The sequence below is a fragment of the Uloborus diversus genome, chromosome 2, assembly GCF_026930045.1.
Source record: "Uloborus diversus isolate 005 chromosome 2, Udiv.v.3.1, whole genome shotgun sequence".
NCBI classification, from domain to species: domain Eukaryota; kingdom Metazoa; phylum Arthropoda; class Arachnida; order Araneae; family Uloboridae; genus Uloborus; species Uloborus diversus.
Window position 1 is genome coordinate 149,936,211 of NC_072732.1, and position 12,005 is coordinate 149,948,215.

General features: G+C 33.0%; 1 protein-coding gene across 1 annotated transcript in view; it reads left to right on the forward strand.

Moving 5' to 3' along the window:
- Positions 1 to 12,005, forward strand: part of LOC129217409 (acetoacetyl-CoA synthetase-like) — an 84,259-nt gene that overhangs the window by 51,519 nt on the left and 20,735 nt on the right. Inside the window, exons 13-14 of the mRNA XM_054851705.1 lie at positions 9,703 to 9,816; positions 11,325 to 11,450. Coding sequence (XP_054707680.1) covers positions 9,703 to 9,816; positions 11,325 to 11,450 — 240 coding nt within the window. The remainder of the gene's footprint in view (positions 1 to 9,702; positions 9,817 to 11,324; positions 11,451 to 12,005) is intronic.

A 12,005-nucleotide genomic window follows, 5' to 3' on the forward strand; every position in this document is an offset into this window, starting at 1 on the left:
GTGAGTGAAAGGGTGAATGAATGAGAAAATTGGTAAATGGATGAATAAATATGTGAATTACTAAATGAAGGAATGTAAATGAATGAATTAATAATGAATACGTAAGTGTTCTAGTAAAAGATTGAGTGAGTAAACGAAACAAGCTATTTCACTTTACCCCATCCACTTAGCCCCGATGTACTCAACTACTTCAGTAAAATACTATCAAAAATACCCGGCGTTGCCTGGGTCAGTAATAATTATTAGAAAAAATCGTTACTTGCTTTTGTTTTCTGTTTTGAGTGAAAGAATTCAAAACACATCTTTTTGACGTGATTAAAAATCGAGTTTCTTCCTTACCCATAAAACTAAAATAGCAATAAGTATAAAGAACAAAGTAGTATTGATTTAGAAACGAATGCACTATATTTAAGCATATACAAATTTAAAAAACATGAAATTAATCTTCTCATATTTAAAAAGATTAATTTGTTGATACTTTTTTTTAACATGGAGTCTAAAACCTTCTCTATATGGCTAATGAAGTACGAAGTGATTAAAAAAAAGTAGCTGCGCTCGTAATCCCCTTATACTTGCTTTAGTTATTTCGGGAAATTTCAATCATTGTGGCTCTTGGTGCGATTTTACCGAATTTGCGAAAGTCGTTTCGGGTTACCTTCGATGATGCTCCCCCATTCTTTCCTTACTTCGTAAAACGATATGATATTAATTTTCGTTACAGAGATGTCGTCGCCAGATGCTGAGATATTTTTGGTCACCATAAAATGGCGCTAAACAGTTTCATCCGAAATGTTACCAAAATAAGTAATACAATTTGGTGATTGTTTGAAATTGTGCAAAAAGGAAAATTAATGAAAGTTTTTGTGCTGCTTATGGATTTGCCTAATTTAGTTGCTGGATTATTTAACACAGTAAAAAAGTCACACAGTCTTTTGAAAATTCTTTGATTGGCGATATTTTGTTTACATGGTGAAAGCTGAGAAACATTATGACGTAGTCTTCGGCTTCAAAAACAGCAACGTTGAAAAAACTGCCAAATGCATCAGCTACGGAAATCTTTCTGCAAAAATTTTGGCGATCTGCTGGTTGTTTGGATAATGAGTAAGTGTTCAATCAGCATAAATAATAATAAAAATCATTAATTACATTAAAGTTCCGTTTAAGTGGAAAATCATCAGCCAAATCATGTATTATTTGCCAATCTTGTGCAAAAATCTTACTTCAAGATTTGACTTGAGAAAAGCCTTGAACAGTCACGAAAAGCAAAGATAGTCAACAATACAACAATTGCCGCTATCGACAGGGAGTTGAGATGATACACTAAATACTGTATTGAGTTGAGGAAAGCCTTCGAACATGGATCTAAAAAGCTCATAACTCGTTTTTTATTCTACCTAGAAATTTCGAACAGGTGCCATCTTCAGCAGAAAAATCAGAGCTTTCGATGGACATATAATGTAAATATGTGCAAGTATTTTTTCATCCCAATATTAGAGAATTTATACAAAAATTGTGTTTTATTGCCCCCCTAAGGGGGTTTTGCCCCCCATAACGGGACGAAAACTACCCTATGTGTTATTCTGATGCATAAGCTATATTATTGTAAAGTTTCATCAAAATCCGTTCAGTAGTTTTTGCGTGAAAGAGTAACAAACATCCATACATCCATCCATACATCCATACATACATCCATACAGACAAACTTTCGCATATATAATATTAGTAAGATTTAAAATACAAATAGGGCAATTCCACGAAAATGTCAGCCTGAGCACCAAAATTTCAATATTAACAAAACTAAGTATTGTGCATCATTTAAAAGCTTGAAATATATATTTTTAAAGTGTATAAAGTTAAATTTCAATTTATAATTTTTCGTTTTGAAAATAAGCCGTAACAGATGTCTATGTCATTTCCGGACTTTTTGGGGAAAATTTGGTCTGTAGTAATCAACCTTTTTCCTAAAAAAAATTCTAACTGAAAGGAAAAAATGTTAGTGTATTTTGTTATACTTATAATATAGTTTATACTGGAAGCTTATATCAAAAACTTGATTTTTAGTGTTTCGTTCAGAAACAATCTCAAAATCAGTTTATGAATGTCAGTCAGTTACCATAAAAAAGAAACTTTTTCCCCTCAGCATGAAAATTATTGATGGAAATATTCCAAATTTCATATTCTCTGCTTACATCAGGAACATTTAAATGCTGAATAAGTAGAATTGGAAGTTTACAACCGGAACACCGAAAATTTCCCGGTAACTGCCTGACATACTTGGTACCGTAATTGACTGACATTATGTTTAACTTTAAAATGGCTGCAATGTTTTTTTATTTTAATACTCCTGAAAACAGAATTATTTTATTTTTAGCCTTTTTAGTGATATCAAACAAGCCAAATCTTTTCATTTTTAAGAATGATTACATATTTTATTGATTTTGTTCACTATTCATTCGTGCGTAATTTAGTAATGCGTGGACCTAAATTTCGAAAATAATTGCCTAATATTCGAAAAATACAAATTCAATTCAAAACAGAAGAGGAAAGCATTTTACAGTCAGACAAATTTACAATATCACAACTTTCACGGGGGGGGGGGGGGGAATTCAGAAATATGGAAAGTGGCAGCTAGTAAAGAACATTTCTGTAGGCTAGGGTTTCTTGTGATCTTTACTAATATTAAAGCTGAAAGTCTCTCTCTCTCTGTCTGGATCTCAGTGACGCGCATAGCACCTAGACCGTTCGACCGATTTTCATGAAATTTGGCACAAAGTTAGTTTGTAGCATGATGGTGTGCACCTTTAAGCGATTTTTCGCAAATTCGATTTTGTTCTTTTTCTATTCCAATTTTAAGAACATTTTCCCGAGCAAAATTATCATAAGATGAACGACTAATTTACCAAGTTATCATAATGTGGAACCGTAACGCAGGCAAGTTAATTGGCGAGAAATTCATCATGCATTATTTGTAAATATACAGGGGAACTAAAATATCTTTTAATTTTCCACTACGGGCAAAACCGTGCGCGTGCCACTAGTCTACAATATTTTGTAGTAAGAGTGATAGGTGATAATAGGGGAAAGGATAAGGTGAAATTCTTGAAAAAAGGATTGTTCAATCATATGGGTGGTTAAGATGATGTAGAGAAAATAGAAATAGTTTACTTTTTAGAGCTTAATAATTTTACAAGGATGTGATCCATTTTAAAATACTGAAGGAAAAAAACTGAGATTTTCAAATCCTCTAGCAATTAAAAAAAAAAACTATGAGGAAAAAGAGGTCGTTATCGATAGAGAAAAATAAAATATTATTTTAATTACTTTTCTTTTGCGTAGAGTTTTATTTACAAACATTAAGGCTGTTAGACATTCGGTCAAACACATTTATAGATGCTACAAAATAAATAAATAAACAAATAAAAGTAAATAATAAAAATAAAAAAAAAAACGAAGAAAGTGCTGCAGAGTTGCAAGCGCCTACAGTTTCTGTTATTTAATATATTACAGATAGGGTACACTGAGGGTGTAGACTACTTGAACAAAATACTAGGTAGCACAAAATTGTTATTTTGGTGTTAAAAATCAATCTTTAATATACGTTTTGTATCGCCTTTGCTTTTTAACATCGTAATTAGCATATTAAAACTAGATTTCGTAGTAATTTTCTATATAGTCTAATTATTTTGGGGGCCCTCTCATAGGCAGAGGGACCTCTGGTCTAGCCCTAATGGGGCAAAGAAAGCTCTGCTTTTGTGTACACTTGTTTGTTTGTTTCATTGCATAATTCTTAATTTTTTATATTAGGATCTATAGGAAAGTTTGAAACGTCAGTGAGTTAGCTCACCATAGTGTTCTAATTACTGTAATTATGTTATTTTAGTAATATTTTTGAAATCAAATGCCATATGCTAAAAGGTTATTTATTATTCCCTAACCCCAATTTAAATTTATGAATAATTCCTTTTGCTTTCAGAGGAGAACCTTTTATTCAATCTATACTACTTTTCCCGTAGGTTGCATTCATGCCAGTCAGTCACCAAGATTTAAAAAAAAAATTTAACGATCTAAAATGCATTTTAAAAATTCAATTATACTATTAAATTCAGCTTGAAGAAATTAATATACTAGGAAATTTTTTTTTTTAAATGGATATTTTGTGTTGCATGTTTGCAACATCAGTCAGTTGCCAATATGTCAGTCAGTTACCAACTTGCCATAAATGATGCAAATAATTATTTTAGCAATACAGTGGCCGCCGCGTATATGAATCACGTTTGCTCTAAACAGTACTGATTCCATAAAGAGGCTGATTCAATAAAGCGGCGTATTCAGAAAGCTGGATTTTGTTCTGTTTTTGGAAATTTGATTCATTAAAGCGGTTGATTCAATTAACCGGCGTTCACTATTAAATTTAACAAATGTACTTTCATTGCTTTTTTTTATGTAAACTTATTTATCTCATCAAAAACAACCCTGTTGTAAAAATTTCCCCGCCAAGAAAACCTTTAACTTTTCCGCACAAAAAAAGAAAACCTGCATCCTAAACCCAAAAAACCTCAGCCATAAAAAGTTATTATATCTAGAGCCTTTTGCTTACCAAGCAACCACTTCACTTTGATAAGCTTCCCGCCAAACAAGATAAACAATTTAAAAGATCTATCCATATTTCTGAGGAGTTGAAAGTGGGAGGAGGTTCTAATGGAAGTAGCTGTGATGAAAAAGGAGAAGAGGGAGGATTTTAGTTTGGCAGATACTTGGCGGGCAAACTAGATATAATAACTTTTTATGGCTGAGGGTTTTTGGGTTTAGGATGCAGGTTTTCTTTTTTGTGCGGAAAAGTTAAAGGTTTTCTTGGCGTGGAAATTTTTACAACAGGGTTGTTTTTGATGAGATATCACATCTTTTTGCATTGTTATTATTACTTTGTCTGTATTTTTAGAATTGAGAACATCAAGTCAAAAAATTTTCAATTGAAACAACGCTGTTTTGTGTTTTTAAGGAACAATAACGGCTAGCCTAATTTTACGTCAAGTTATTTTCTGACTATTAAGATTCTATGTTCATTTTGCGAGAATTGGGCGGTTTAAATTTTATTACAATTCTTGTATCCTCTTTCTGTTGCAAAGAAAATTTCTTGGATAATAAAATACTATATTTTAAATTATATTGCTTTCGAGTATTTTACAACTTTGCAATAAATTTTATTAGTTTCTTTATTTGACAGATTATTCATCATTTTCATGAAGGTTTCTCTAAATGTTTTACAGCTTGAGGGCTATTTTAATCTATCTTTTCACTTTTTGTTTAATTACATTTTTTCTTAAATCGTGGATTATTTTACGTTTTATGGGATAATTTTAATTGTTTGGTGATATATCTTTTTCTTGATAGAAGTCTTTGTCTTGTTTAATACCTAGTTTTGTTTAAAAGTTCATTTAAAAAACGAAATAACGTATACTATCACCAAGCAAAAAAAATAATAATTTGAATTCTGAAACCTTGAATTCAAATTATGTTTTTCGCAATCACGAGTTGCGACAGGACCCTACTCATTGGTTACTACTCTGCTCACTTGTTTCTAGACACGGCTCTCGTCTCTCCAAGTCTACCCTCCTGTTGAACGGAGACGTGTGTATTAGTTGTGTATGTGTAGGCTTTTGTGTGTGCGTAGACCTGTGTGTATGCACGTTGGCGTGTGTGTATGTGTATTAGCGTGCGTGTGTCTAGGACATGGACGCCACCAACCAGGAGCGGCTACCGGAGGACGGAGCCGCGCCTGCAGGTGGCGGTGGTGGTTGAAAAAGGCACGGAACATCAAAGACGGTCAAATGAGAACAATAAGCAATCGTGATTGCTCAAAAAAACTAAGCCATTAAATATTTTAAATTTAAATGTGTCAGATGATCTATAGAACTTTACTCGATGTCAAATCGCGGATATCCCAAATTTGCCATAGCGAATGCGCATGTTGCGCGCGGACTAAGCTCATTAAAAGTCTTGTTTAAATTAATTGCAAAAAATTTTTCAGCTAACAAATTACTGCAAAGCACGGATATCCACACGCGTATTTCATATATTTTCAATTCATTCTGTATTGTTTGTGAAAAATCCATTAATTTAGAAAATAAGCAAACCAATATAAAAGTGCTATTTTTCGCTTTCAATTAAAAAGTTATATGGGCCGTACTAATATGCGTACAGTTTCATATAATTTGTCACGTAAAATATTGTAATGGTTTAACCCCAGTTTCGCGCCGACATTTCAAATTTCTTCCCTCCATAAATATATCAAAACTGAAAAACTGGAAGAAAAGAAATTTTGTATCCGCGAAACTGGGGGGGGGGGGCAGCATTCTAATCTCATTCATTAATTTGTTTCTCTGCTTAAGTATAAACGAACAACATAGAATCTGAAAACAGAAAGCCCAATGAGCTAAGTCTGCGCGCATGCGCAGTCGCTGTGGCAAATTTGTGATATCCGCGATTTAACGTCTAGTTGCGACTGTTGGATATGTTTTTAGTCTTGATTGAATTTCATTTCCTAAGACAACTTTGGAATAACTGTTAGATCTGTTCTAACCTTGCAATTGCAGTCCGAGATAAACAAACCCTATGAGCTGAGAGTAAGTACATAAGAATTTGGGGAAAATTGGTGATTTTCAAACTTTAATTACTCCGGTCCATGATGTCCCTGGGGGTTGAATTTTTGTATATGTACTCAATGGCCTCCCAAGAATATGTATACAAAAAATCATTACCGTAGACCCCGGGGGGCTGTGATAGAATCCCGGGAAGATACAATTTGGGGGGTAAAAACGAGGGGGGAAGGGGAGGGGGGTCAAATGGCACAAAAGGCACATCAGTAGGGCACAAGGAATGTGTGTGCGAAATTTCAGCTTGATTCCTTTTTTCGTCTGGGCTGTAGCCCTGTCAAAGAAAGCGAAAACTTTTTGGAACAGCGATTTTATAACTTTAATACCTCCTCCCCCTGATGGTCTAGGGGATTTTATTTTGGTTTACGGCTTCAGGGGCCACTAGAAATTGAGTGTACCAAAAATCAACTCCGAGGGTCTTCATGGGGCTGAGATACAAAGGGATGAAAAACCCAAAAACCCCCAATTCGTTCTGTCGTGTAATCTTGTTCTTGGTCGCTTTATTTTCTTTCGTCTTTGGCGGTGGATTTGCTTCTGTTGGCTGCTGACGTTTGGTTTCCTTGGCGGGGCGGGACGCTCCCGCGTCCCGTAATATGTTTTGCTGCTTAATTTTGAACATTTGCATTAGTATATTTAGAAAATTTCAGGAATGTCGGTCAGTTACTGGGATGTCAGTCAGTTACCAAGCCGTTCGAATTACTGTAATTCTTTATTGTAGCAATATTTTCCCACTCAAATGCCACTCAAATGTTCTTTGATCCTGATCTGAATTTAATAAAAATTCCTTTTACTTTTAGAAAAATTTCTTATACAGTCAGTATTACTCTTCACACAGGTTGCATTCATGTCAGTCAGTTACCATGTTTTTAACAATTTTTCTAAAATCACCCATTTGGAAATTCAATTACACCATGAAATTCAGCTTAAAAAGTACAATGAGCGAGGCGAAAATTTTTATGGTAATTTTTAAAAGATACTATTTTATGGTTTACGTTTCAAAATACTTATCGTTTTGCTCTGTGAATATCAGTCAGTTACCCGTGGAATTGCCCAATAAGCTTAATATTAACTAAATAAACAGTTCACCACGTATTAGAAGGCCTCAATTTTTGTTTAAAATATTAAAAACAAGAACTTTATTAATTTATAATATCAAAAATAAGTTTTTAATTGCAACAAATATTGCAATTCGCAACTCCAACGAACTATAGGGGGCACTGCAGACACTGTCTAATGGCGGATGAAAAAACTAAAACATACGCACGTGGTAACGAAGAAAATGCTAATAAGTCTAGTAAATTATGTTCGTATGCATGATTTTTTCTCTTTATTCTTTTTAAATTAATTTTCAAAGTCTTGTGGATATTCTGGCCCACGTAGAAAGAAATGAGAATTGAAGAAGCATTACTAAACGTCAAACATTAATGCAAACTACGTAGTTCGTAGTTCTAAGCAGCCATTTCCACGATGTTGAATTCGATATTTATCAATTCTTGATAAAACTAAATAATAATTGTGGCCTGACAAGAATAACAATTAATGCTAGAAAATTTAGTATGACATTACAAATTATTATCAAAAGAAGATGATACTTCTTTGCCTTGCTTGGCTAGCGCTTATTGTTTTGCATTTGTAGCTGAGTTATTTCTCTCGAATTCCCGAATTGGTTAATTTAAATTTTTTCTGTTTCGATGTTTCTAATTTCTGAGTTACGATTTAATTATGTCATGTTATGCAAATCATCAACAAAATTCTCATGGAAATATGGTAGTAGTTTTCTTTTCAGTTGAATGACCATTATTTCTTTTAACTTATTGAATTCTGTAATCTTACTACCATTTTATTCTACTCATGATAAAAATTAAAAATGGTTTAACTAAAAACACGAAATCTCGCCAAGGTTACTTTGCTCGCACAATACTAAAACTATAACCCTAAACAAATTTGGCGAAACCTTTCAGCTGAGAATAAAAGGAATAAAGTAAATTCTTTCTCGGACATTTTTCATTTTGTTGTACGATAATATATTCAAGAAAATATTTTGCATGCTGTCCATTCCAACTGAATGCTGTTGTAAAATATGGTTAGTGAAATTCATTTAAGATCTAAAAAAACCCATATTCTTACAAATTCATACAAAACAATAAAATTTTTTACCTTGTATAACGTTATCCAAGTTTGTTAATCCAGAGTTTTCGCTTTAACCATTCCTCAATCAACTCACATTTTAGAAGGAAATAAGGAACACTACAATTATTCTGAGAAGTTCGAGAATACTACTAAGGGACGATACAATTTCTGTATCTGAAAGCTACAGAAATCGAACTAAGACCCATCGATTGCGTTAATAAATACTAGAACAAACTGCCTGTGTTTACGTCAACAGACACACATGGAACGCAACGTGGCAAAGTTTTAGTTTTTCCGGCAGTTTTGTAAATCACCGCAAGGTAGCGTATTCGAGCGCTGGAGTTGCGAATAAGGGTATCATATTTCTGAAAATTGCCTTTATTATCATAAGCTTTATTCTTTAGCGGTATTTTTTTTCCTGACTAGAATAGACTACATTTGCAATCACATTGTTAAAATATTACCAGATAGGTGACGCTAAACGCAGTGTAGATATTTCACCTTTTCACTTTGCTCCGCTATTTCACTTTGCTCCACATTCCCCTATTTTCATTTTTCTAGCTAGTTGGGTTCAACAATGCAGAAAGGATCTTTGAAACCTTTAAATTCTTCTTTGATTTTTCGCGAAGTGTATCATTTGTGCATTGTTTATTGGTTTAGATTTCGTATTCGGTTACATGAGACAAGTAACTGTAACTGCCACAGAAATTTCAATCTCATTAATTTTTAAAATAAGCTCATAAAAACTTCTGTAAATGTTCAAATCTTTTTTTTTTCTTTAGTGCCGTCATGAATATGAAATTTTTTTTGGTAAACTTGCGCATGTTTTTTCAATCTTAACTCTTTTTTTTTTTTTAATTATGGTGATTTAGGATAAAATATTTTGAAATAAATTCTTTTCCTCCCTTCCTAAAATTAGTGGCGACGGAAATGATGGCAACTATCATGCTTTTCGACGATTCTTTGAAAATCCACCGAGGGGAGTTGACTTGTCCATCTTTAGGGACGGATATCGAAATTATTGATGATACAGGTATGTCTTTAAAAACATTTAAAAACTAGAAATTAAAATTGAATTACTTCGAAGTATTTTATGATGATACTAGCAGTACCTGCACGGCGATGCCCGCGTTAAGAATTTAATGGAAATCCGTTGAATGAAAAAAATCCCCCTCCCCTTCTGATGTGAAATGATCATTTTTCTTCAACTAAAATGCATACACACCTTTTCAAAAAACCTAATAAAGTCTCTTTGGAATTTAAAACTTTTCGCCAAAACACACAAAAAGATTAACAATAGCTTTAAAATTTAAAATAATCCTTCAACTGAATCTTTCATCGCCTAACACTCCAAGCAACCACGCTACCTCAACCTTGCCCTTTAGCGAGTGAAGTGTTTTTTTCTGCAAATTAAAATGTTTCACCAAATAAACATTACTGTAATAAAAACGTTATAAAGAACAATCACAATCGAATAATATGACAAATCAAATTATTTAATAAGATAATTAACTGTCTTCAATTATAAGAACAAAAACTAACGTTGAAGGAATAAGGAAAAAAAACCCAATAGAAAAACTAGCGTAGCCGACCACACGTCTGAGCTCGCTGCATGGTTCCTTGCAGGTATCGACACTGTCGGCCAGCACCCCCTCGATGAGTTAACTTACGCCACCATCTATGAGGATTTCATAGAACTAAACTTACCTCGCCATCTATGAGGAATTCATAGAACTAAACAATTAATTAAACATTTAACTTGCACTTACAAATATTTCGGTCAATCTAGTTTTATAAAACTAAGTCTTTCTCAATAAATGGACTGTTCAAAACAAAAATAATTTTTCAATTCGAACCAGTAGTTCCTGAAATTAGCGCGTTTAAACAAACAAAGAAACAAACTCTTCAGCTTTATATTATTAGTATAGATTAAAATTGATTCTTTCACGTGATACTATGTATACAAAAAGTTAAAAGGTTCAAATGAAGCCAATAAGGAAGAACAGTAGATAGTCGTTTAGATCTAATTGCATAATCTCAGTTTGTTGTATCCGAATATGAATGTCCATTTATTGCGTTAACTTTCTGAAATCTGTAGAAGCACTTATGTTCGCGAGGCTTTGATTTTCGCAAGCTCTTAACAGTCGCGAAAATTTAAGTCTAGCGACTTATTTCAACTTTATGTAGATAATCAACTTCAGGTTCTGTTCACACCCCCAATAAAAAACATTCACAAAATTTACAGCCTGTAAAATCACTGATATCTTCATTTTAGCGAAGAGTACGGTTCGCAAATACGTATAAGTGCTTTTACAGTAACTGAAACATAAAATACTTTCAATCAGTGAAGTTCTTCCAAAATAAAAATACATCATAACTTCAGATAGATAAGTAACAAATTCATGAATCAATAAATAAAGAATATTTTAAACATTTCACGCTTCGATTACAATGAGTTTGTCTTTTTGTAAAACTGTACTTTCAACAAGTAAATAATTAAGAGAAACAAATATATATAAATCAATAATAAATATTATCTAGGAAAGCCTGTTGTCGGCGAAGCTGGAGAAATTGTGATAACTAAGCCCACACCTTCCTTTCCAATTGGAATTTGGGGTGATACAGACGGTTCTCGGTACAGAGAATCTTACTTTTCCAAGGTTCCAGGTATCTCAGTATTGAATGAAATTTCGTTTTATTATTAGATTTTATGCATTGCGTATTTTCAAATGGTATATAAATTGTTTTCTTATTTTTTGGTTCAATCAAGATTGTTTAAAACTCTCTGATTCTCTTCATAATAAAAGAAAGGAAAGTGACGTAACTAAAAAAAAAAAAAAAACAGCATTGGAGGAAACCAAGGTTTTATGCAATTGTAGTTGAGAGCGATTTAGTCTCAAATTAGTCTAATTCGAAAAAAAAAAAAAAGATGTGCACTGATTAGTTTTTGTTTTGTAAATTAACAATGCCATACTTAAAGTTCAATTTTTTTTTCTAAATCATGAAATTTTAATGATGTGTCACTGTTGATTTCTCGTTTCTACGCCTAAACCAGTTATATAAGCCAAGGGTGGCCATATGGGGGAGAGGGCAAGTGGGGGCTCGAGCCCCCTCTTTGAAATTAGAACTTCATTGCTTTTAGTACTTTTTTCCTTGCAAAAATGTAAAAACATTTCTTCTCCAGCAATTAGTGAATAAGTTATTAAAAATGTCAAATTTTAA